The sequence below is a fragment of the Onychomys torridus genome, chromosome 9, assembly GCF_903995425.1.
Source record: "Onychomys torridus chromosome 9, mOncTor1.1, whole genome shotgun sequence".
NCBI lineage: Eukaryota > Metazoa > Chordata > Mammalia > Rodentia > Cricetidae > Onychomys > Onychomys torridus.
The window spans coordinates 55,195,251-55,222,593 of NC_050451.1; the positions used below are offsets into that span (position 1 = coordinate 55,195,251).

The following is a 27,343-nucleotide window of genomic DNA, read 5'->3' on the forward strand; positions in this document are numbered from 1 at the left end:
CATCTCACCACATGGCTGTGTCTCTCCACACTGTGGCATACTGCTATTTGTTTTTAAGTCTGTAAACATCTTTTTTGGAAAATGAGTAGTATTAACACATTTTTGTTCAGGAGAGGGAACACAGGTACAGCGCTCTTGTGGTCCAACCCAGGATTTTGTACATTCATGCAAGCAAAGACTCTACCTACTACACGCAGTGTTCACCTAAGGCTACTTTTGTATTACCAGACGTAAGGGATTCTAGAAAGCACTTCAAAAAAATTATGTTCTGTCTGAGTCAATATCGACGAAAGAAGATGATCTCAGAAATGGGCACCATACTGGGCACTCTTGTTTGCTCTTAATATTCTGAGTAGTCCTAAATTAAGCAGACCATGGAATTTGACAGGAATAGATAAATAAATAAGACTATGTGAGCCCTCCACTCAAAAAAAATTTTAAAAAAAATGGAAGAGAAGAAATTCTCCTCCAAGGATACATTTTCTTTTGAGAATTGGAAACAGATACATTTAAAGATACTACATTGCATAGAAACTGCCTTGAGAACATATAATTTTTAAAACGCTGTCTAACCGAATGAAAGTTGGATCATATTTTTAATAGTCTTTATTTTCCTGAAACTATTGCAATCAAACCCAGGCAATCTTCTCTGCTTTGCGTGCTTTTTAAACATCTGCAAACAATGCCATGCACTTACACTTTTGACACCGCTTTCTGACTTGAACAAACCCAGGGCCACGACTAAACTTTTTAAAGTAACCTTTGGGGAATTTCTGTAAACATATGGTCTATTCGGTAAAAATTTGGAAGGATGTCTGTGTTTGTTGGTTTGGTTTCAATGTGTGTATCAGCCCATTGACAGGTGGAAACTCAGAGAAGGGAAGGAGGGAGAGGGATCCAGGGTGAAGAGAGGGAGGAGAGGAAAGGGAAAGAGGAAGAGAGAGACATAGAGGGACAGAGAAACAGAGAAGAGCGGGATGAATCCACTTCCAGGCAGGAAGGAAGAAGCCACCAACTCCGAGTTTTACGAGATTGTGCGGGTTGCCGCAGAGGAATACGGTAACAGCTGGAGATTACGGTACTCTCTGGGCTACTGCCTGTACTACGTCAACCAGAGCCGCAAAGTTCCTCGCTTCTCTTTTCTGGTGTCCAGGAACTGAATATCAAACCGGTGATCGCGGAGTTATTGGCTCGTTATGTTTGTCTTTTCTTTTCTCTGTTACCAGTCTTTATTTTTAAAAGATCTAGGAGAAGCAGAAGCGAGCCCGGAGTTTAAGGTGCTCGGCAGTGGTGGGTGAGTCAGCGGGTGCTAAGGACTAGGACTTGGTCTTTGGAGACCGTCCCCTCTCCTCCCTGCAGAGAAGCAGGCGGCGCTGCAAGGACTGAAGGTCCGCTCTTCGCCACGCTGGGGCCTCCGCATCCGCGCAGCAGGTGAGTAGCGCTGCGGTACCCGGCTCAGGCATCCCGCAGGGCCGGGTGGGGGTAGGCAGGTGTGCCCGGCTTCCAGTTGACACTGGACCTCCACTTAGCCCCGCGTCTCCCCTTCGGGACCCGATTTGAATACCAGCACCCCAGAGCTCTGTGTTTTCTTGATTTGCCGTGAGAAGTTACCTTCTAGTTAACAAGTGTCATTTTAACCCAGTTATAGACCCCAGATGGGAGAAAGCGGGTTCCGCAGTGGCGTGTTTTTGATATCGCCTGTGAAGGCTTGAACTTGGCATTTTCACAGCAGCCTTCGCCTGAGATCCCTGCCTTGGGGCTCAACCTCAAAAGACGAAGTGTGCGTGTCCCCAAGCCCGGCACTCCTGTCTCACGTTTCCTGGTCCTTTTGCAGTAGTAGAAATCGGGTTATTTAGGTAGATCATGACCCCTGGCCCAGAAAGTCCCAGACATCCCCGACTGCTGGCACGCATGTTTGATTTTTTTTTTAGACCCTTAGGGAATCCGCAGTGACTATTACTCGCAAAGCCTGGTCCGAGGAGTGATGCGCTCCTACTCAGCTCCCCAGAAGCCCGGGTGTGGCTAGAGGCTGGAATCCATAGGGCGGGCGCCCCTTGGAGATCCTGCTTGAATCCATCAGGGCCCTGTTTAGCCCTGGGGATCGGCTTTGCTGGGAACCTGGCTCTCGCGCGCGGGGAGCTTGGCAGGTAGACAGACTCGCGCGCTCTGCTCCCACGAGCGCCAATTCCGCGGGAGTGAGCGTGCGCGTGGCCCTGCGGTTCCGTGCTCTCTGAGGTTCGCTCTCCCAGGCCGCCCTCTCCAGGTGACTGTGGTGCAACCTGTTCAAAAGGCGCCCCGGAGGATCCTCCAGATTCCACCGGCTTGACTCTGTGCGACAACCCGCCGCTGCAGACCAGGCTGTGGAGCCGGGGTGGGGGTGGTGCAGGGAGGGGGCGTTTCGGGGTTTTATTTTCTCCATCCTGGCTCTCGAAATCCAGCTTCCAGCTACTGCAGCTTGGGGTTTGGTTGTCATAATTTGAGGTGGGGATTTTTTTTTTTCTTTATTTTTGGTTTGGGTATTGAACTTGGTCAGCCACGGGGAGGTGGAGCACTCGAAGGCAGCCTCCCAGAGGGGAGCACTGGGGAGAACTGAGAAAAGTAACAGAGCACGCGATCCCCTCCTGTGTCCACTCATCGCCTGCGTCAAGGCCTCACAAAGCCACTCCTGGACTGCAGAGCAGCAGGCTCCCAGCAGGAGTCTGGTTACTACTGGGCGAGCTCAGCAGGGCCTGGCTGTCTAGGGCCCCTGGCTCACTGTCCGCCTTTTTCTCTGCGCTTTTTATTTTCAGCTGGATTCAGATGAACGAAGCTCTAGGGCCGCTTCGGTCTCAGCAAATATTTCAGACCCATACAACCTCGCCAGAACGCCTAGAAGCTGGAACTAGCAGGAGCCCATAATTGGGCGACCAAGCTGAGTGTAACTACTGGCCAGATGCAGCGCCCAGATGCCCAGGGTCCCTCCTTTTGAGCTTCGACAGCTGAGCCACACTTAGCTGCTACCCTTTCGGCAAAGACTGGCAATATACTTGTGAATTTCTAATTTATCTATGAATGCACAGGATGGATCAGACCACACAGAAAAGTGAGCTCCTGTAATCTCTGGGATTGCATTCACAGCGTGTCCCCTTGAACCTCTGCTGTATGCTTAGGGTAGGGAAGGTGTACTCAGCAGTCCAGAGCTTTCCTGGCCATGTCACCGTTAATGATCTGTGACTTAGTGTGGCCCTCTGAGGGTTGCCAGAGCTGCCCAGGGTGGTTTCCAACAGGTGTGTTCTCTCCCTTCCCCAGCCCAACTCAGCTGGCAGGATTCCCCCAAGCTGAGGTTTTTTGATTTGGCTTCCTCACTCCCACCTCCGCCCCCCACCAGAGGGTGGCCGTCCAGAGCCGGACCTGGCCCCCCTCCCTGGGACCATGGTGCTTCTCGCTGAAAATGTTTCCGAAGGTTCCAACTGCACCCACCCACCAGCACCGGTGAACATTTCTAAGGCCATTCTGCTCGGGGTAATCTTGGGGGGACTCATCATATTCGGAGTGCTGGGGAACATCTTAGTGATCCTCTCAGTGGCCTGCCATCGGCATCTGCACTCAGTGACTCACTACTACATCGTCAACCTTGCGGTGGCAGACCTTCTCCTCACCTCCACCGTGCTCCCCTTCTCAGCCATCTTTGAGATCCTGGGCTACTGGGCCTTTGGCAGGGTCTTCTGCAACATCTGGGCGGCGGTGGACGTCCTATGTTGCACAGCGTCCATCATGGGCCTCTGCATCATCTCCATCGACCGATACATTGGTGTGAGCTACCCGCTGCGCTACCCCACCATTGTCACCCAGAGGAGGGGCGTCAGGGCTCTGCTCTGTGTCTGGGCGCTTTCCCTGGTCATCTCCATCGGACCCTTGTTTGGCTGGAGGCAGCCAGCACCTGAGGATGAGACCATCTGCCAGATTAATGAGGAACCTGGCTACGTGCTGTTCTCTGCGCTGGGCTCTTTCTACGTGCCACTGGCCATCATCCTGGTTATGTACTGCCGAGTCTATGTGGTGGCCAAGAGAGAAAGCCGAGGCCTCAAGTCCGGCCTTAAAACCGACAGGTCGGACTCAGAGCAAGTGACGCTCCGCATCCACCGGAAAAATGTCCCGGCAGGAGGCGGTGGGGTGAACGGTGCCAAGAATAAGACTCACTTCTCCGTGAGGCTGCTCAAGTTTTCCCGAGAGAAGAAAGCCGCCAAGACTCTGGGCATCGTGGTGGGCTGCTTCGTTCTCTGCTGGCTGCCTTTCTTCCTAGTGATGCCCATTGGTGAGTGTTCTCAACCCCACTGCTTAAGGTTTACGGGGAGGGGAGTCTCCACGGGAGACTTCGCCTAGGGTGAGAGGAAGGGGTCTGCATTTCAAAGTGCACAGAAGGACTCCCTGGCGGGGATTAGAGTTTTCCCAGCTTTCTATTCCAGTCCTCTTTGCACTGGGTCCCAGGTCACTTGGTCCTCTGCACCAAAGAAGGCTCCTCCTGGCTGATCCAGATTCCTTGGTCTCTTTGTCGAGAATGTCAACTTTTCCTAATGCTTTTAAGCCTGTTTATTTTAAGTCTACTCACTCTCTTTAGTGTCCCCAAAGCAGGCTGCTGAATACTGCTTGTGGTCTACTATGAGTGGGGAAGAAAGTCCTATTGGCTTGTAAATAACCACCATGCTTACTGCTGGGCAAACGTGTGACAGCAGGATTGGGTTAGATGGTCCGTTCCATTGTGTTAGTTCTAGTGTCTGCTTAGGCTCTGTCTGACCATTTTGTTTTCTGAATTCATTACGGAAGAGAATATGGTAAGCCACCGATGACAACAGAAATGGTTTTTGTTTTTGTTTTTGACGTGCAAACCAATTAAAACCTGTAAAGAATCCAGCACGTCAATCCCAGGAAGCAAACACTGTTTCATTTTCAGCAGCGAGTTTGAAAGCAGGTATCACTCTCACCCAGAATCATCCCGGAAGCTATAGATGACAGCTTGAAAACAGTACAATAATGTTGCAAATCCAATTTTTGCAGATGCAAAATTAGCTGCTATCAAAATTAATTAGCTCATTCCAAGTATCAACAAGCTGATCCACTCAGAACAGTCCCGTCTCTGAAGGGCCTTCGATGCAATCCCAAAGCACTTCTTTGCTATTTTTAGTTTGTAAGCTAAAACCCAGACTCATGGGCTGGTTACCACGAACTCTAACAAACATAAATTACAGCAACTAACAACAATAATACAACCCCTCTAAAGTTCCTATGAGGCCAGTGTCAATTACAGTACCATACTTGGAGACATTGCATCAAAATAATAGGTTGAGTTTTTGAGTGCCAACAACGGTGCCCCAGATGTTGATCAGACTTTTCAACAAAACTATCATCCTGCCACCACAGGTGGAAGAAAGACATTTTTTCAAGTTCTATCAAATGATATAGCCACCAGCCATGTGTAACTGTGTAAGTGTGGATTAAAATTAAATTGTACCCAAATTCCATCTCTCAATCCCACTAGCTACTTCTCAAGTGCTCAATGAGCAGCTGTGACCAGGAGCTACATTTTTGAGACAGTAGGGACACAGATGATTTGTACTGTTGGGGGGTTCTGTAGAACAAGGCTACTGGAGAGGCTGACTTGCCATATGACCTTCTTTGTGCCTGCCTATCACTGTTCCTACCTCTTCTCCTGCAAGGATGTTGGAGCTTTGAATTTACAGGACACTCTTTGGCCTCTCTGCTTACTTCTTTCCCCACATTCCTCCTCTTTCTGCATCCCCGAGAGTACACTATTATAGCTGGACCTGCTCACTCTACAAATGCTCACCCACCCTTTGTCTTAGCTACTAGTGGGGAACAAGGCAGAAAAGCCTTTGCCCATGAAATCGGCAAATGTGCTCTAAAGGTTAAGAGTTTATAAGAGCTATCAGAGAGCAAGCAGAGTGAGAGGCCAGGGAGCCTAAGGACGATGGAACAGTCTGGGAAGTTCTATGCAGTGTAGAGACATTCAAGCAGAGCATTGACTCCACTGAGCTTGTAAAATCCAGAAGAAAGAGCGTGTTGGCAAAGGCAACAGCAAATGCAGAGATAGAAAAGCTTCATCTGCTTAAGCAAGGGCAAGAGGCAAGGGTGAAAAGAGGCTGAGGGCAGATGAGGTCATGGCATGTGAGGTCTTTTTGGTCAAGTAAAATTCGTGTACTTGTCTACTTGCGGTTGGAAGCTGTTGGCAGGTTTTTAGCAATGGGGTGGCTCATCTTTGTACTTTGTAATGATTATTGTGGTAGCTGGGTGGAAAATGGCTGATTGTAAGCAAAAGTAGAAACAGGAAGACCAGCTAGGAGGCTTCAGAAAGGCCTGGGAGAGAAGTCGTGAAACCTTAGACTCTGGTGTGCTGGGCAAGTGGAGGCAGTGGGGAGGGAGCAGGCGCTTCCCTCAAAGGCAGAGCTGACAAATGTGGACAGGGGAAAGAGAAAGAGGAGAAATCAAGTGTGATTTCCAAGTTCAGAACCTAAATAACTGGGTAAATGGCGATCTATTTGATGGGGGGTAGGGGAGAGACAGAAAGAGAGAGAGAAACAGAGAAAGAGACAGAGACAGAGGAGAGGGAGAGAGAGAGAGCTGGGAAGGGCTGGAGAAGGTGGCACATCATAGTGTTGCTTTCCCACTATGCTGGAAATGTCTATTAGACATCTGAGTGTCTACAAGGTGGGTAGCAGTGCAAATTTGGAATTTTGAAGGGACACAGGCTAAGAGTAAAACATTGGACACATCCATGTGTACATCAAGAGGCATGGGGAGATCTGCCAGAGAGGAAGCATTCAGAGAAAAGACAGAAGAACTGAGCCTTGTAGGTGTCGGACAGGAAAGAAAACAGGCAGGAGAGAGGAGGAGTGTGGCTCAGGAGGTAGGAGAAAAGTTAGGAGAATGTAGAATCCCAAGGCAGAAGATAACTGTTTAAAACAAGAATAGCCTGGTCTACAGAGTGAGTTCCAGGACAGCCAGGGCTGTTACACAGAGAAAGCCTGTCTCGAAAGATCACAACAGAAATAAGAATAGTCCAGTGTGTCACACACAGCTGCTGGACACCAGCAGTGGCCTTGGTGATGAGGCAGTCACAACTGACTGACAGTGGTCGGGTGGGGCTGACCACTTCTGTAAAGAGATGGGAACAAAAGCCCAACTTCGCATCTTCGAGGAAAAACGGAAGATCGGGTGGGGGGAGGGGTGAGGAAAAACAGCTCTTAGGAAGAGTTTGCTAGAGTGGAGTTGGGTAAGGGTGTTGCTGGAGAGATCCAGAGGCAATTCTCAGAAGCGGAAGACAGGTCATGGTGTTTGTATTCTGATGGGAAAGGTTGGATAGAGCAGGACAGCAATGACATAGACAAGAGTAGAGAGAAGTGTCCAAGAGAAGGAAATGACAAAGAAGTCAAGGACGTGAGCACCATAGCAAGAAGGAGTGAAGGAGAGCACTAGAGGCCTCATCAGAATGCTTCAATATCCCCCAGTGAGCTGAGACGCAGGGAGGGGAAGGAATGAGGAATGTGTCTGTTGAAAAGACACGAAATATCTTAGGAACGAGAGTCTGTGTATTATGAAAATTTAGTCAAGGCAGAAAAGTCCCAAGGGCCTATTTGGAATTTATGATCATGAATATGAAACAGAGCAGGGAAGGCTGCATGGTGCTCTCCCAAAGCTAAGTGGCTGATGGCTACAGGGGTGTGGCTGAGGATAGAGAGGAGTCCTAGGGAGCAGGATAAAGACGGCACATCTGTGGTGGATAGACATGGACTGGGTCAGATCACAGCCCACACAGAGCAGATGGTGGAGAGGGTTAGAGACGATGGATATCTGGGACGTCAGGATTGTGGTGGTGATGGGTTCTAAAAGAGATGGGGCATAATGACTCAAGTCCTGACGTCCTGAAGGGCAGGTGGATGCCTGGGACTTAATGGAGTCTTCTCCTGGGCTTATTTAAGTGCACTCTCAAGGAGTTGATAATGCTTGGGTAAAGATGTTGTGACAGAGGGGCTTGTGATGTAAAAAATAAAATAAAAAGGACACAGAGTCAAGAGGAAAATTGAAAACCTATGGTTAACAGTGTGTCAGAAGGCTGCTCGGTGAGATGGGAGACCCCTAAACTCACCAATATGTGGTTGGCAATTTCCTTCTAGCACCAAAGGAATATGAAGATGTTTCTCCCAGGAGATACAGACAGGTGATAAAACCAAAATACCAAAGCAGAAAGAATGGAAAGATGCATACAGCATGCCGTTGCTTTCCAGGGCCTGGCAAGCTAGTTAAAGAGACAAAGTGAGTAATTAGCATGGGCCTAAGAGACATGCTCAAGCAGTATTAGGACCTTGTGGTGAGAAATATAGCAGTTGTGGTCATCTGGAAGTCACTGAAGAAGCTTCTAGAATACCACTGCTGATGGAGCAGGTTCTTAAGACAGCACTACTTCCGTTGAGCCATCAGTGAGATGTTATTTGTTTTCATTAGCAGCCTTGAGTGCATTTTTCACACAAGATGTGAACAGAAAAATAAATATGCCATTATGTTACCAAACCCCAAGAGAAGAGGCCATCAATCTGTATTAGGCTATCCAAGAATGAAAAGAAAGAAAACTGGGTCCCCAAGGAAGGGGGTGTGGCAAGCTGAGAGTGAAACATCCACATGTGTACTGTCTAAGGAAAACCAAATGAGGCAATCCTTTTGGTTACCAAAGGTTTCTGACCACTGAGGTGTAATAGCTCATACCTCTGATCTCAGCACTTGACAGGTGGTGGCCAGAAGACCAAGAGTTCGACGTCACCCTCCACTACACTACACTCAAATTACAGTGAGTTAGAGAGCAGCCTGAGTTATGAGAGACATCGTCCTTCAATAGTCCCCATGGGGACCAGGAGGAGGCTTTGTCACTCTGACATTGCTAGGCCAAGCCCCTTTCCCCCAAGCTTCTCCCCACCGAGCCTGGGATGTATGCTGGATTGAATAGTGTGTCCAACTAAACTGCTTTCAAACGCAAGTCTTGCTTGTCCTGTTTCCTTTCTGTGAATCAATTGTTCTGTTGAAACTCAGAAGTCATTCAGCTGAGGGAGGCCACACTGGAGGCTGCTACCAGCCATTCTGAAGTTGCAAAGACAGCTTGTAAAAAGTGAGTGTTGATGGCAGAGATGAGTGGAGAGGCTAGGAAGGTGTCAGCCTTCAACTATGGAAAGGAAAGAAGGCTGGGGACTGTCCCCTAGGGAAGGTCCAGCAGCTGCATAACATCATCTTTGTTACTTAACCCCTTGTCCGTCACTTACCACTTCCCGAGGCCTGAGACTTAGCTCCCTTTCTCATAAAACAGTAGATGCCATACTAACCAGCTTTCCATGTAGTGCCTAGCTCAAGTAAATGACAATCACTGATCTTATTAGGACTCGTACGAGCTACAAATTATTATGGATGTGTTGACATATGGCTGTTGCCATAAGGTTATGGCTGTTGCCATGGATGGTGGTTATCCCTGGGGGTATGAGAGGGAGAGAGCATTGGAAAGCAAGAGTGGGCACCATTTATCAAACATATCAAACATGCCTGAGTTCTGTATATAGTACCCTATTTCAACGCAATGGCTGGCATTGCTGTTGGATCCATATTGTTGCTTCTGCATCAAAGGAGACAATAAATGGGTTGGATTTTGACTTACATGGGCAGAGAACATTTGAGAATTGTGCTCCCTGGAAGACAGAAAATATACAGCAGCAGTGAGGGAAAATGTGTTCTAAGCTGGGATGCTGGGGTGAAGGAAGAGCTGGCGAGAGGCTTACTAAGTGGGAGCAGAGAAAATGATGTGTTTACTCAATACTATTTCATAGACTATCTACTATATTTTAGGTGGCTAGAGAAACACTGGGTATAATGATGACAAATCCCTGAAAATCAGGACAGCTGAATATGTAGTAAAGGCTTCAGACATCTGAAAATATACCAAAGTTGCATAAAATATACCACTGATGCATACAACGGCTTCTACATGTCACATAATGACTGGTTCCTCAATAGGTGCCCAGGTGTCAATCATTGCTTCCCTGGTAACATGAGACCAGGCTCCTGGTTATTACAGAAAAGGTTGAAGTCTTGGAGATAGTAGTATGATGGCAATCTAATTATGATCAGGGTTTAAGATAAAAGACCAATATTTCATCACAAACCACCCCAATGCAGTGCCACAGGCAGCATGCACTGCAAATGCATGTGAGTCTGTGGATGGACGTCAGAACCCAGCTTGGATAGTGATCAGAACTGGCTGGCCTTCAATGGTGGCCTCCATTCCTCCAATGCTCTAAATCGATTTTCTTGTAGTGGGACCATTTGTCTCCACGCTAGAGTATTACCAGGTCTCTGTGGAACAAGCTACATCTACCTCGGGCCCAGCATCACTGCTTCCTCTTTCTGGATCAAAGCAAGTGAGGAGACCCACCTTAGTCCAAAGAGAAGCAGATCAGTCAGTGTCTTGATATGGGAGGAGTGAATCCACATAGGGATGAAGGAGAATTGTGGTCTTCCTTCCAAGTGCTCATCATGGATGTGTCAAATAGCCTCTCTCTTTTATCTTCTGACTACAATGAGAACTTCTCATGAGCTATACTTTGCATAACACTCAAGGTCCTTTTTTGTCCTTCCTGAAGGTTTCCAATTTCCAGACACACACGAACAACCCCAAACTGTATACAATGCTAGAAAGTGGGTCTAGATGGTACCTTAAAAACCCATACAGTGTACTAGGATGGTCCTAGGCATCAAAGATTGAAATTCTCTCACAGAATGACCTAACCTTTAAGCCAAGATCTACATAACTGGTTGGTCATTAGTGGTTAAAAGTGAGTGAGAGAGCTAGATATGTGACTCTGTTGGTAGAGCGTTTCTGTAACATTCAGGAAGCACACTAGACTCCATCCCTATCAATTAATCAACCAGGCATGTGGAATACACCTGGAATCACAGCACTCAGAGGTGGAGGCAGGAGGTTCAGGAGGTTCAGCAGTTCAAGCCCACTATGTAGTGGGTTCAAGGGCCAGCCTGGGCTACACGATACCTTATCAAAAACAAAACAAAACAAAACAGAATGTACACAGAATTTGGCAGGGCTAGCCTGATGCTCACAGTGATTCTCCAGATGCTCCTGTGGGTATCAGATGAAGCTGCAAAGAGAGGTACCAGATCAGGCAAGGTTTGAGAGCCATTTTACAAGTTGTTTTTAATCCAATGACAGCCAGGGCACAAAGATGACAAGCTCACATTTCAACATCTCACAGACTTGATGAAAGCAAGATTGTGGATAGACCAGTTGTGAGACTTTTGCATCGGACAGGCTGAGCTACCGCCTGCCAGGTGTGATCTGTATCACGTGTTCTTTCCGGGAACCTCTGCATGGCTCTTGGGTGCCCCTTTGATCAGCGCCTCCTGCGTTCTGATTTACAAGAGAACATATCTCATCATCACAAATACTATACCCGCAGTTGGCTTTAATTGACTCGGGCTCCCTCCACAGGACCAATCCGTCTTGAAGATGCACAGTCAGATTCAAAAGAACGCATTGCTGGCTTGGGAGCTATTGGCCGGGACTCCTGCAGTGCTTTGAACAATAGCTGACTCTTCCAAAGCACTTGCCTAGCCTGGCAAGGTCTTAGCCCAAGGAAGCTGAACTCTGTAGGCACCATGTGAGGAACACAGCGATGGCCTCACCTCAGAGTTTTAGGTGGGGAAGAGGATGTTTCAGAGGCATTTTCTTTGTCTAATGAATTTCTCTTCTTCCTACCCAACAATTTAGCTCGCCAGTCTGACACTTACATAGTGGCCTTTTGTTTTTAATGGCAGATTTCTCTGCTGTTTGGACATTTCTTTGCACGTTTGTATTGGTCACTTACATTTTTTTCCCTTTGGTGAAATTGCTTGTCTGTGTTTTGAGGGCACTTTTCTGTTTCTTTATTGTCTTCCGTCCATGGAAGATGGTAATCACTCATAACTACTGGCTTGCCTGCCTTCTGCAGAACGCATATGGGTTGAGGAGTCAGGGCTGCTTTATTTTCATTCCCACAGCAACACACACACACACACACACACACACACACACACACACACACACACACACCACAAACACTCACACACACAGCCGCTCACACTTTTAATAACATCTCAAATTAGCTCCTTCAGATCAGATCATCCTACTTACCCCATCTCCTTCACCTGTCTTGGTGCCTTGGTCCACTTTGACATTCTACACTAGGTCACTTCTAAAGAACAGAAACTTATTTCCCGAAGCTCTGAAACTGGTAGGTCCAAATCAAGGCTCCAGCAGATTGGGTTTGTAGTGAGCTTGTATGTTCTGGTTCATACACTGTTCTCGCTGTCATGATGGAAGAAGGGAGTTTTGGGGGCTTTTTCCCTCATCCTATCCCAAAGCCCCTACCTCCTAACACCATTCTATTGAAGGCTGAGATGTCAACATACACACGTGGAGCAGAGGGCCCTCAGAACAGAGGACTTGGCCTTCTAGAACTCTCCTCGAACATACTGACTATGCCAGATTCTTGTAAAACTCCAGGGTTGTCAGAGACAGGAAATAAGGGCTTGTGTTAGCTTCTTATCACTATAAGGCAGTGGTTCAACCTTCTTAATGCTACAATCCTTTAATATAGTTCTGCATGTTGTGCTGACCCCCAACCACAAAATTATTTCATTGCTACTTTGTAACTTTGATTTTGCTACTATTATGAATTGTAATATAAATATCTGTGTTTTTCTGATGATCTTAGGTGACCCCTGTGAAGGGGTTATTCAGCCCCAAAGGGGTCATGACCCAGAGGTTGAGAACCACTGCTAAGATGGCTTACCCAAGGAGATTGGTTTCTTTGGGTTCATGGCTCAACAGATTGCAGTGCAAGGTTCAGTGGCCTCATTGCTTTGGGCTTCTGATAAAGACAATGCACCATGATGGGAGACTATGGCAGAGCAAGTACCTAACTTTGTGAGCCAGAAAATCAACCAAAGATGAGAGAACAGGAATCCCCTATCCACCTTGGAGCTCACTCTCAGTGACATAAGGACTTCCTATAAATCCCTATCCGCTGAAGGTCCACAGTGTCACCCCAAACTGCCAGTCCTGGAAGCAAGCCTTTATGGAACTCATTACAAGATATTTAGTATACGGACTATGACCCTAAGTGTGTCTTGTTAGTGTCTTGTCTTTGTGGTGTTTTAGTGTCCTGCAAAGGGAGGTTGGTTAGCACAGTGGTTGGCCCTTGGATATCTAGTTTCTGACTCTCACACCCGAGGAACCTCAGGCTGATCACCCACAAACTACTCCTCACCTGGTGAGCCAGCCACACTCTACCCTCCCTTCAATTATAGACCCTCAAGGCCTGACTGTGATCCCACTAGCCCTGGCTAGGGTCCACTTGCTCTATCCCAAGAGCCCCCTTGCCCACCTCTGTAACTCCCAAGCCAAATTCTCAGTGGTACTTCAATTCTGGTCCCAGCACAGAGAGGTCTATGAGATCCTTGCACGTGTGTACTGACCCAGGCTTGCCCTCTCTCTCTCTGGTCAGCTGCACCACGGCCCTCTGCGCTAGACTGCCTCCCCCACACACCGGGAATGGAGAGTGTGAGAACCTTCCCTGCCCTCCTTTGTCTTCAGGTCATTTTATTGGCTCCTAGAGCTGTGTTGAGGAGGGAGCTCAGAACAAATGACTAGCTGCCTTTCCACCATCTCCTTCCGTCTCTTCACAGTCCCCAGAGCAGACAAGGCTGAGGGCTCTTCCTTGGCAAATAAATGGGACTCTGCTTTCAGTCTTGCCCCCCAGCTTCCCAGGAGGCACCTGGCTTCTATAGAACAACTATAGCTAATAGGCTGCTGAGGGGCAAAAGCGGGTTTAAAGAGAAGACTGGAGATATATTTATTTATCTAATCCTTATACATGGCGACCATTTTATTTGTGTTTTTATGGGGTTTATTTTTTCTTTTGGTCATGTAGACATAGAAAATAGCTATGCAGTCAAATATTTTAATCCATTTTTTCATGGAATGTGTCCTCTAGGGATACTTGGAGGCGCTTCCCCAGTGTGAGTCAGATAGCCGATTTCTTCCAAAGCATGGTGTATATTCTATCTGGAAGTTTTTGTTTGTATCTTGGTAGACGACCCATAACTGTATTAACTTTGAAATGGTTTTAGATCTGTCTCCGTAGATGTACTGAATAATCTATCGGATCGGATCATACTTTGAAACTGCTGTTTGTCATGTGACAGGGACCGTGAATCTATTTTACTTCTTTCCCATTCCTCAGTCTCTGTACTTGGGTGTTGGTGCCACACTAACTGAATTGCTGAATTTTCCTATGTTCCTTCACAGCTCCCTCTGTGTTTGTAAGGAACTTTGATCAGTTTAAGACCTCCTGGCTTAAGACCCCTGAGTGAATATTCCTTTTCAAAATTATCCCATGCATTTTTGGGTGTCCACTCTTCCCAGAAACCTCTGGGCTCTTGGTGTTACTGTGCTTCTGGGCCCAACAACTGTTGCCGTCACTAGGCTTCAGGCACACATCTTCCAAAATCCATTTGTGACCATGGCATTAGGTGGTTCTGCTTTGATATTTTAAACACACACACACACACACACACACACACACACACACACACACCACTGACTGTTGGTTATGGGTCAGTACACCTCATCAAGATAAAGAAGGACCTTTGCATAGTTTATAGAACTATTCGGTCCTGTTAGAAAGTGCATTTTGATTTATTTCCACTTTAGAATGCTGTTTCATCAGAGCTGGATCTACAGCTTCATCAAACACAGGTTTGCTTTTCAGTCTTTTTTGGTGGCATTGACATAATTTTCTCCTGTCCCGTTGTCCTATCTTCCATCTTTGGATTAGGTGTTGACTGACTATGAAGCCACCCCAATAATACTTACTTGTAGTTGTATTTCGGCTTCCACGCCCAGTCAATCATCTTTACCCCTTTTGGGAAACAGCTTTATGAAGAAAACTGTGACACTTTTCATCTTTTTTCTGACCATCAGGAACAGTTGAACTAGTGTAAGAATTATGTGTGCCCTGAAGCTTTGAAAATTTTGCCCCATAAAACACTTGGGCTCGGCTCCTTTTATGGATGTAAGTCCTGGAGCCTCGTTTCTATTCCTTCCACGGATACTGATCTATTCTGATTGTCAGGTTTGATAATTTTTATTTCATTTTCCATTTTCCTTCTACTTGCCGTTGAACATTTCAGTTTGGATTTATGCATGGCATTCTATAATTTCTCCTCTCTTGGACACCTTCATCGTCTTCCTCATTAGACAACAGTGGCCTCTTTCTCTGACACCTTTCCTGTTCACTGTGACAAACTGGAAGACTGTCAATTTTATTAGTTTTTTAAATTTTTCTTTCAACAATTTCAGGTTCAGGGTTTATTATTTTCCTGTTTTCCAATTAGTTAATTTTGTCTCTACCAGTTTCATTTCCTGGTTACAGTTTTGTTTTTCAATTTTGGCCTGACCACAATGTTTGTGTGCTTTGGTTCTCTCTTATTAAAATTGAAAACAATCAAAGCTATTCACTTTCCTCTAAGCAAATTCTCATTTCTTCCCCTAATGTCGTACTCTCCACTTTTCTCATCTGCTTGGTCTATATTTCTAATTTTGGTTTTTCTTTTGTTCTGTGTAGATGTCAAAGGAGTCCTTTGGTAGAGGTTAATTTGAAAATAATTGGTATTTTATTTGCCTAGTTTCTTAAAATTAATTCTAAATAACTCTATTCTAATCAGAAAATGTAAACTTTTTAGCTGTGGAAATAATTGAGGCTTTTAGAATTAATAGATGATCAATAGTTTGTATGCTTCGTAGATTTAGCGTTCAATAGATGTATGTTAACGATTCATTTCTCTCATTTTTACCCTTATCCATTATCTAGTTTGCCGAATGCTCTGAGGACTGGTACACTCCCACTGCTCCTGAGTTGCTTGTGGGTACTTCTGTGGAGCCTGATGGGAAGCTGTCTTTGTCAGCCTGGGGCTGCCATAACAGAGTAGCACAGATTAGAGGCTTAAATAGCATCATTTACTCCTCGAAGCCCTGGAGGCTGTGATGACTCCTGGCTGGGCTCAGGCTCAGGCTCAGGAGAAGGCAAGATCAGTTTCCAGACTCACAGACAGTCACCTTCCCTGTGTCTTCACATGGCAAAAGAATTAAACCCTCTTCTCCTTATAAGGACATAAGTCCCCTCATACGTCTCCACCCCACGACCTCATTGAGTTCCAATAACTTCCCATCTGCCCAAACCCCACCACACTGAAGACAGGAGCTTCAACATACCAGCGGGGAGCATGAGCACCAGGTGCTTCTGTGCCATTGGGGTGTGTGTCTATCATTTACGGTGTCAATTTAATTCGTAGACTTCAGGATATTAGCTGCAACACTGACAGAAAGTGAGAAAGCTGAGATACAATTGAGAATCAGTGACTTCCTGCTAGCCCTGTGTGGCTGCCGGGCCTGGGGCAGTGCAAAGGGCCTCTCTGTCCAACCCAAGCTCTAGGCTCTCACTCACTCACAGGACACTGCTCATCTTCTGTACTCTGCCTACTCATCCCGGGGAAGCGGGGAGGAGGGAGCGGCATTGCATTAGGCTGGTAGCTTTCAAACCGAGTTTCAGAATTCTGTGTACATTATACTCAAGATATAAACTGGATACAATCAGTGCCTTGCTGGTGACAGCAAACTGGAAACTCTGAGTTCTGGGCACTAAGTGCCACCCCACCCCCACCCCTGGTGCTTCCTGATGGCAGCCCTGCCAGAGGATCAGAACACAGGTTGATCTTCACCAAGGGTGTCAAATTCCAGACTCAATAAAGGGCCCAGAGAGGGCTGCTGTAGGGAGAGCAGCCTGCCTTCTCCAGAAGGAACAGGACAAAGCTGACCTGGGCTCACAGGCTGTCCTTATTCTGGAATGCCCGTGGAGCAGTAGCCTTTGCCCAAAAAGGGTTTGAGAAGGGAACAGTTTGCACACTCAATTTTTTTTAAAATGTGCTGTTCACATTCAGCTTATTGCCTGGCATCTAGTTGCAAGTTAGAAACCTACTATTCACAAGCTGACTATGTAGATCTGTCCCTCGTTATGAGAAATGTTTTGGAAGGATCCCTGTGGTCTACGATGGTGTTGGCTTGTCTTTTCTTGTGATTTCACTATCACTGGCCAATTACATAGACAATCTTAGAAACAGAAAAATTTTGAGCTGTATTTCATGTATATCGTGCTGACCTCAACCTCCTTATGGATTGAAGAATGGCCCTAAACTTCTGACCTTCCTGTCTCCATCTCCAAAGTGCTCCTAGAATGCCTGGCATGTGCCGCCGTAGCCCTACTGTGCTTCCCACATCTTAAATAATGATTTTTCAAATCCCCAGATTCCTGGAGGTTCTTAAAAAGTCTTTCCACCGTCCTGTGTGTATGTGTATGTTTACCTGTGGTTATTCACATGACATACAGTTGGCTGTTTTAACCATTTTCAAGCGTCAGTTCAGTAGCATTGGGACAGTATACTGAGTGTTGTGGCTCCATCACCCATTAGCAATGATTTCTCTCTTGCCTCTGGCAGCCATCTATCCTTCTCCGTCCGCATGACTGGCCTGTCCTTAGTACCAGATCCATAAGGCCACAATGTGTGGCCTTCTGTGTACCTTTCCTTAGCCTGTTCTTCTGAAAGTCATTCATGTTGTTGACACTTGTCAGCATGTAGTCACTTTGTTGGTGACCGGCTAATATGTCATCATGCAGATATACTACGTTTTACTTACCTCTCCATCCACTGATGGGCAGCTGAATGGTTTCTACCTTTGGGCTAGTTTTGAGTATTTGCCAAGACGAATACTCCTGTACCAGTCTTGGTTTGAATGCCTGTTGCAATTCATTTGGATACATGATCAGAAGTGGAATTGCTGGACCGCCTGAGGCTTCCATGTTTGGTTTGCAGAGGGTCTGGCCAGCCGTGTCCCACAGCAGCTGGCCCACAGTATCTGCAGCCACCCCATGCACGAGGGTCCCAGTTCCGTCACCGCAGCCACCACGTCTTCTTTTCTTGCCTGTAATCGTTGCAGCCGTGGATCGAGTATGCCGTCGTCCTCAGTTGCTCAGCTGCATTTCCTAATGACTCCTGATGTCCCCAGCCTTCTTGTGTGCTTATGGTGCATTTGTTTACTGCTGTGGAGCAATAGCCACCTGCCTGAGTCTCCCGTCCACTCTTGTTCGCCACTTGTGGCCGAGTCTTGGGAGTTATTTGTGTCAGACACTAGGTCTCTATCAGCTTTGTGAGCTCACAGATGTTTTTATCTTTTAGGTTGCTCTTGCCCTCCCTCCTCCCTTCTTCTCTCTGTTCCTTCTTTCTCTTTTCATAAATAGTGCATATATATATAAAACCTGTTCTGACATCAAATTCCCGATTGTTCTGTCTCAGCATCCCTCCTGCTGGAATTTCAGGCAGATACCATTTTCTTCATAATGTCCTTGGATGCACATCTGTCTTGAATTTTTATGCGATGTAGTTTATCTTCTTTTTCTTTTGTGGTTTGTGTCGGGTTGCTGAATATCGGAACCACTGCCTAATCCAAGATTAGAAAGATTTATTCCTACATCTGCTTATAAGAATGTCATGCTTTAGCTCTCACAGTTAGCTGTGAATTGACTCTTGCATTTGGTGTCAGGTACGGTCCCACCCTTTCCTTCAGCATGGAGAGATCCAGCTGTTTCAGCGCCATGACTGAAGTGACTGCTCTCTCTCCCACTGAGCAGCTGTGGCACATGGACACATGACTAATATGCCCATATGGAGGCCTGAGGGTGACTGTGTTCTCAACTGCTGTCCACCATCTTCTCATATTCTCAGTAGACTTACAGCTCATCACTCTGTGCAGGCCAGCTGAGTCGCCTCTGCCCCACTGGCACTGGTTACAGTCATGAGACACGGCTCCCAGCTTGCTTGCTTTTCGTTTCTTTCTTTCTTTCTTTTTTTTTCTTTTCTTTTCTTTTCTTCTCTTCTTCTTTTCTTCTTCTTCTTCTTCTTCTTCTTCTTCTTCTTCTTCTTCTTCTTCTTCTTCTTCTTCTTCTTTTCTCTCTCTCTCTCTCTCTCTCTCTCTCTCTCTCTCTCTTATTGTTAACATCAGTGCCTAAGATCAGAACTCGGGTCCTCACACTTGTTTGGCAGTAGTTCCGTTGCTGACTGAGCCATCTCACAGGCTCCCACCCCACTATGTGGAGTCCATTGCATATCCCATAGGTATGATTTCTTTATATTAGCAGCACACTGTTCTGACTATTGTAGCTTTGTAGTAAGTTTTGAAATTTCTACTCACTATTTTTTATATCTCTGGATGCTAAATGGAAGCTTTAAAAAATTATTTCTTCTTATAGAAAACTGTGTAGTGTGGTATGGAATCGTGTTTTCTTTGGAATGTCTAATTTCAAAACCTACCAAGACAGAAAGTTCAATATTAATAAGTTGTGGTGCCGATAAATTATTTTTAAACATTCCAAGATATGAAAATGCTAAGCTTCCTGATAGGATCACTCAGTGTCTATACATAATAAGTTATCAAGAGGTACCTCATAAATAATTTAATTAAAATAATAATGGGGACCATAGCCTGACCTGTTGAGAACTCTCTTGGCAATCTGAACCCATGAACCTATTTGTAGCTTTTAAACTCACACAATATGTTTCACAAGTGTTCATATTTTGTTTGGGCATATACCTCACTAGAAATATTACACAATATGTAGTACTCAACTCTTTACCTTTATGAAAATCTAAATTCCAAAATACATTGAACTCCAAAGATTCGGGAAAAGGAACTGTAGGTAGTTACCTCACAGGGCTCAGAAGTCTGAGGATTTCCAGTCTCCACTTAGAAATACACCAAGATGATTAATAGTCACATTTGCTTTGTGCAGCTAACACTGACGGCTACCTGAGCTCTGCTGGCTAAGGCATGGCGTGCTTCTGGGTTACTCCTGGATCCACTGTGATTCCCGACAATTCTCCTCCTTCAGTTTTGCTTACAGTCTCTTTGATGGAGCTTCGCCCTTCTGGATGATCCCTTCAGATCACAATGCCCAGGCCATCCCCGAGGTGCATATGCTCTGCCTCGGGCATAACCAGTCCAAGATCACAGCTTATTTTACTCACTCTATAGTTTGCCAGTAGGTGTTTAAGGGTATTTTTTATTACATTTTCTGCTCCTATTAATGGGGTTCATAGATGATAAATAATTTAGCTGATGCTACCAAGCTACTACGCGGGAGATGCTCTGCCGGAGTTTTCTTCCTTGTCATGTTAATTTTCTTTGGCAAATGCAGCATTAACTGTGGCCATCACTTCAGGAGAAAACAGACAACCCCACACTTTCCACCCCACCCCGGATATTAATAGCTCTTCTTGTCCCCTGCAAGAAGGGGAGAAACAAAGGAGCTCAAGCCAGAGAAAGCCATGAGGAGCAGGGGATCGGGGAAGCAGGGAGCAAATGATTAACTCTGTGGTCTAATGTCCACTGGGTTCTCTGGTTTGTTCATATCCAGTGCTGACCCTGAATTTGCTGATTAATCATGAGGTCTTAGGAAGCACGGGGGTATTTACTGTACCCTCAGTCCTGAGCTGAGTCTCGTGAGGTACTTGGAAGAAGACCCATGGCCTACTTTGAGAAAAAGGGTTCTGCAAACGAAACAACAGTCATCGGGACACAATCATGTGTATTAGGAATGGTTCAGAAACTCGGAGATACGATGTAGCAGGGAGGGAGAGCTTAGGTAGTCACAAGATACTCCTTGGAGAAAAGGAGTTCATTGGGGTCCTGAAAAGTGGGATTGGAAATGCTGGTCAAAATGCCAAGGGCAGGCATAAGAAATGCATGAGGGTAACCTAGTGAGATAATCAGTGGTGTGTGTGTGTGTGTGTGTGTGTGTGTGTGTGTGTGTGTGTGCATGTGTAGGGGAAGTGTCATATAGATTGAAAGAATCATGGAATAAACAATGATTGGATTGGGTAGGGCATTATCCTTAATGTCTTTCTGAAAACCAGATAAACATTTGAGTCTTGAACTTAGAAGACATGAGAAACCACTGCAAACAGCTAGGAAAGGTAAAGAAAGAGAATTAGAGTAAGTTCAGAGGCATGTGTGGAGATGAGAAGTTCATGCTGATTCTCAGATTTTAATGGCAGGGATATGACAGGGAGATGCAAAAGGCAGGGAAGAGAGTAGAAACATTTCAACGCTGGTAGGTGGGAGTGAGAGGTCACACACACATGGGAGAATCAGAGTGGGATTCATAGGCATTCGAGGGTGGAGGGCCGTGTGGAACACTGCATGGGTAGAGAGATGATGGGCAAGCAGGTGGCCCCAGCAGACCTTGAGTTTTGATAATATTCAACCAATATTATTCTGTAGAAGCACTGCCCTAAAAGATGCCCCTAGACACATGGTATCTGACTAAAACCTTCCCAAGGGTCGTACTAATTAAATTTAAATTAGGTAAAATTAAAAGTGAGAGTCTCCACACTGGAAGTGTTCCATCTCTACATGGAGCTATTGGCGCCCATATTGGACAGAATAGAGATGAACAGTCCATCTCGTCCAAGTGTCCTTTTGGGTAAGACTGCTTTAGAGATGAGGACCAATATCAGTGCTTTGGGGAGGAGCGAGCTAGCAACCCATTTCCCTGTTCCTGATGCCAATGGGGAAATCATGAATATATGACACTGGGCATTTCTCAAGGAGGGCTGGGAGATGAATTTTTGGATGCAATCGGAAGGAATAAACAGAACAACAAGCATAATCTACCTGGGGTTTGAGGGAAGTAGACATTTAGGATAGTATAAAATCCTGATAAGAGACAAAAAGGGACAATTGTCAAACATAGCAACAAAGACAGAGGGAAAGAAAGCCACAGGAGCACTGTGGCAGTAACCTGAGGTCATCTGTAACCTACCAGACTCCACGCAGAGTGGGAAAGAATTCTCACTGGCAGCCAAGTCCCATCTCAGCCTGTGTAGCATTCAGGAGCTGGAAAGGGTCTCTCAACTGAGAAAATGTCTCCAGATTGGGATGCAGGTAGCCGGGCGGTGTTGGTGGTGTGCCTTTAATCCCAGCACTTGGGAGGCAGAGGCAAGCAGATCTCTTTGTTGAGGCCAGCCTGGTCTACAGAGAGCTAGTTCCAGGACAGTGAGGACCACACAGAGAAAGCCTGTCTTGAAAAAATAAAAAGCAAATACAACAAAAGATTGGCCTGTAGGCAAGGCTGTTGGGCATTGTCTTGATTAATGTTTGATGTGGGAGGGCCTAGCTCACTGTGCACCGTGCCACCCCTACAAGGGTCCTCCATTGTATCAGGAAGCAGGTTGAGTGAACAATGAGGGGCAAGTCAGTAAACAGAGTTCCTTTATGGCTTCTGCTTCTGTCCCTGCCTCCATGTTCCTACCTTGAGTTCCTGCCCTGACTCTCCTCAGTGATGGCCTGTAGCCTAATAGTCACAAGCTGAAGCAACCCTTGCTTCCCCAGATTGCTTTGGGTCACGGTGTTTTACCACAGTAACTGAAACCCACTAAGACAGTGACTTAAGGAAGCAAGGGGTTTCCTGTGGTTCACAGTTGGAGGTTACAGTCCATCATAGTCAGGAAACCGTGGTGGCACGGACATGAGGCATGGGCTGACATTGTACCTGCTGTCAGGAAGCAGAGAGATGAATATTCATATTTGTTCTCTCCTTTCCATTCATCCCAGAACCCCATCCCTTGGAATGGTGCCCCCCCATACCTTCAGTGGGGGTCTTCTCACCTCAGCTATCCCAATCTAGAAACTTCCTCGTAGATGCACACAGAGGTTTGTCTCTTACATAGTGCCAAGGTGACACAGTCAGTCAGTATTGCCAGGGCAGTATCCACAGGAGTGACTGCCTTCACATGTGGATGGATGAGAAAGGGAAGGAGGTGGGGGTAGAGTTTGGGGTCTCGGGTGAAAGGAGCCGCAAGTGGACTGAAAGACAGGAACGTCTCAGTGCGTCCGACCACTTTCATTTCCGTCTCCTCTGGATTCTTCTTTTGGATTGGCTTGCTCTTAGACCTTAGCAAACTGCAGTCTGATATGCAATCCTTTATATCTGTTCACTCCTGCAACCGTTGGAACCATGTAGAGCAGTGATTTGGGTTCTCGGTTTGAAAAAGAAAAGTGTGGCACAGTGAGATGAAGTAACTCAGCCAGGGTCACACGACCAGCGTGTGGCAGAGCAAGAGCTGGAGTCTGGATCTCCCTGGTGCCAAATCTCATGCCCTTAATGTCCCCTGTGCCCTCCAGACACGAATGCTAGAGAGGCCAGTCTTCTCCTGCTATGGCAAGTGGCATGTCCACAGCTGTGCCCATGCCCACATAAGGATTCGTTTGCTCCTTTGAGCCGTAATTCTGTCTTGTTACTGAGAGGTGGAAAAATGGGTGTGGGAAATAACACCTCCCAGTGTCAGCACGGCCTCCACAGGGGACAAAAGTGCTTTAGCAACTCCTCTAAAGGAACTAAGGCCGAGTTTGACCTTTGAGCAGTTTCTCCGTTTAGAGTTAAATTTGTCTTCAAACAAATATAGTCTGAATAAATCAAAACCTCCTGTCTCAGCTATGTAACTGGGAAGGTGATATTTCTAATCTGATTTAAAATTTTTCTTTTGCCAAATTCCACAGGACAACATATTAAAAGAAAGGAAGGAAGGGAGGGAAGGAGGGAGGGAGGGAGGGAGGGAGGGAGGGAGGGAGGGAGGAAAGAAGGAAGGAAGGAAGGAAGGAAGGAAGGAAGGAAGGAAGGAAGGGAGGGAGGGAGGGAGGAAAGGAGGAGGGGAGGAAGGAAGGGAGGAAGGAAGGAGGGAAGCCAATGTTTAGAATAAAAAAGAAATGCCCCAAGAAGTGCATTGTTATAAGCCATCTCATGGTCATCATAAATCTCGCTTACACTCTCCAAACCCAAGTCTGCGATTTTCATTGTAACTGCCTTTATCTCAGCTTATATAAATAACGATGTTTGTGTAGAAGCCGTTGGCAAGAACTGGATATGTGTCAAAGGTCAGGTGCCCATATCCAGTGGATCTTCTGGGACAAATACCAGAAAGAAAAATCCAGGGTGCGGTACCATCTCCCACCCAGTCACTGCCTTCCCACGTCCTGCTACTGTGTGGGCCAAGTTCTCAGTGCCACCCAGATCATCGTCCTCTCAAAGTCAGCCCACTGCCTGCATCCCACTATGAGCATCTCTATAGTCCGGTTGTGTCCCGTAGAAGGAAATTATAGCCACAGGCCCTTAGTTTACTAATAATGTTGACTCTCTCTGAGAGTTCTTGGGTAATAGTGTTTCACAAGGGTCAAGATGGAGATTTGACAGGGTGAGCCAAACTCCAACTTGAGAAACTGCGTATTGCCTTCCTGTGATTCACCCAGGCTCACAGATGGAAGTGAGGTCAAAGGTCAGTGAGCAGCTCCATGCCAACGTGTCTCATATGGAGAACATACGGCAGGAGGTAGTGCCAAGGGCCTTTCTCTCTCTTGACCTTGGCTAACTTAACTTGCCTGACCCTCCAGTCACAGAGGAGTCATGAAATCAATTTGTGTGTGTTCTCCCTGACTCCATGCCCTTCTCTCCTTCCCCAGGCCCTCCTTTCTTCGAATTTCCAGTCTCTGGGAAGGATAGAGAAAAATACATGCCCCTTTCACCACATCAGTTCTATGTCTTAAAGTGAATGCCAGTGCACCTCTTCTGGAGAGCTACCCCAGCCTGGACTAGGGTTCAGAATAGCTTTAAGAAACACACTGAAACCCTAGTGAATGCCAGACTCCAAAAACCTCTGCCTTCACAGTTGGCCAATGACCAAGCTCAGCACAGGGCTCTGATGGTCACACAGGTATAGTCAAAGGAGATCAGAGTATCACTCTAGGCTCACAACCTACTACCTGCTGAGACAATCAGCAGGCATTTGAATCTCTCTCTCTCTCTCTCTCTCTCTCTCTGTGTGTGTGTGTGTGTGTGTGTGTGTGTGTGTGTGTGCGCGCGTGCATGCATGCATGCATGCACTCCTGTCCATGTGTCTGTGTGTGTGTGTGTGTGTGTGTGTGTGTGGATGAACATGCTTCTGGAGACAAGAGGTTGACGTTGGGTGTCTTTTTTAATCACTCTCTACCTTATGTTTTGAGACAGGGTCCCTCACTGGGCCTGGAGCTCACTGATACGGCTACACTAGCTTGCAAACCAGCCCCCCTATCTTTGCCTCCCCAGCACTGAGGTAACAGGCACATGCCACCACACCCAGCTGTCTATGAGGGTACTGGGAGTCCAGATTCAGGTGTTACTGCTTGCATGGTAAACACTTTGTCAAATGAGCCATCTCTCTGACCCCCAAGTCTGTTTTGTGTGTTGGGTGGGAGGTACAAGTGTGGCTATAGGGGGAGGGAACTATGGAAGCCAGAAGTCAGTCTGGGGTGTTGCTCCTCCCGTGCTGTTCACCTTAGGCTTGGAGAAAAGGTTTTGCTCCCGCCTGAAGCTCATTAAGTAGGTATAACTGGCTGGCCATTGAGTCCTTGAGGTCTGCCTGACTCTGCCTCTCTAGTGCCGAGATTAGAAACGCTTACCCACATGCCTGGCTTTGTTGAAAACATAGATTCCGAGGCTCAAACTCAGGTCCTTGTACTTAAATGTCAGGTACTGTGTGGACCGGGCCACCACCCCAACCCTATATCACATACTTTAGATCCCCACATTCGTAAGCAACCAGACTCTCTCTGTCCCTTAACAGCAGATCTTCCATGTGAAAACTTAGTCTTTACTAGTTGGAGTTCAATATCTAACTTACCCAGCCAAGAACACAATCAGAGTCATAATGAATTTTACTCTACTTCCAAATCTGAGAGGATCAGTTGGAGGACAGATAGGCAGCTTATTTCTGAGAGGAGGTGGCCCTGTGTTGTGTGGAGGTGTGAATCCAGAGAAGGGATGGGAGGTTCCCTGAACCCCAGGGCTATGGAGGAGGACCTTGGGCTTGGATTTTATCTGCCATTGCTTTTGTTTGCTTGCTTACTTTGTAGTAATAGAATCCAGGAAAGTCCAATGAGTTCCAGCATCTAAACTGCCGAAACTCTCCCTTGCCCTATACCTTGGAAAGCTCCCTTGTCTCCAGATAGGCCTCTGTTCCCCATCAGCAGGACAGCTGGGCTTGCTTAGGGATCAGTACTTAAGCCCCAGAACTGATTCTATGGGCCTAACCTGCATCTGTCTTAATCATATTTGAATTCTCAAGACGTACTAGACATCGGTAGTACGTGCTGAATAAATATTTATTGAATTAAATTAAAGAGAACAAAAGTCTCCTTGTATTTCATTGGAGAGCACCTGGTCAGCTGTAGTTTGTTTAATACAAGAAGCTTGGGTTTTCTGCCTGTCACCTAGACTCCAAAGGTGGCCTTAGTGATTTGATCTTTCACTAGGTCCAAGCTGGCTTCTTAAAATGGAGATTCAGACAAGTCCTGGATTTGGGTCACATGTTGTTAAATATGTAAATACACGTGGGAAAAGCGATTCGGTTATCCAAGGTGCTTAAGTACGGTCTATAAACTTAAAAAACATGTATCCTAGCAGCTTTTTTTTTTAATGTTGGGAGGTGGGGAAGGGACATAGTGTGAAACATCTGTATGATTAACTGCCTGCCTGGTTTGTACTCAATTACTTGGCTTAACTTTACACAGCTTGGAGAGAGGCAGGAGTCTTGTGATTGGTATAGACAGCCAACTGGAACAACTCAAGCCAGGGGGAAAAAATTCTGATTGTCCTGATTGTGTGTCCTGCTTACAACAAGTTGAATCTGATTTCCTTGTCTTCTGCAGTACTTCGATAAAGACTAAAGTAATACAGAAAGACAGACATCAAGATCGCTAAAGGTCACCGGGTAGATGGCTCAGTTAGCAAATGTATGCCTTACAGTTGTGAGGACTTCAGTTCCATCCTCAGAAGTCATGTTAAAAATCCCATCCCTGAGGAGACAGAGACAGAAACATCCTTGGGGCTTTCCAGCCAGACTACTTGGCAAGTTCCAGGCCAGGGAAAAAGCTACTGTCCCTCCCCCAAAAAAAGGACAATACTGAGGAATAACACCTGAGGTTGTTCTCTGAGCAAGCTCGTGTGTGTGCGCGTGTGCACACACAAACACACACAGGGTGGGAGGAGCTACTGAAGCTGGGACCATTCTGAGTCACGTGTCCAGTCACAGACATCTGAACAGCCTCTACCAAGCAGCC

At 46.4% G+C, this 27,343-nt stretch overlaps 1 protein-coding gene across 2 annotated transcripts in view; it reads left to right on the plus strand.

The window, feature by feature from the left end:
• Positions 1–1,097: 1,097 nt before the first annotated feature.
• The window catches only part of Adra1a (adrenoceptor alpha 1A), a 97,895-nt gene continuing 71,649 nt past the window's right edge, over positions 1,098–27,343 (plus strand). For both annotated transcript variants that reach the window (XM_036198702.1, XM_036198701.1), the window contains exons 1-2: positions 1,098–1,431; positions 2,790–4,294. In XM_036198702.1, the coding sequence (XP_036054595.1) occupies positions 3,412–4,294 (883 nt within the window). In that variant the 5' untranslated portion in view covers positions 1,098–1,431; positions 2,790–3,411. The remainder of the gene's footprint in view (positions 1,432–2,789; positions 4,295–27,343) is intronic.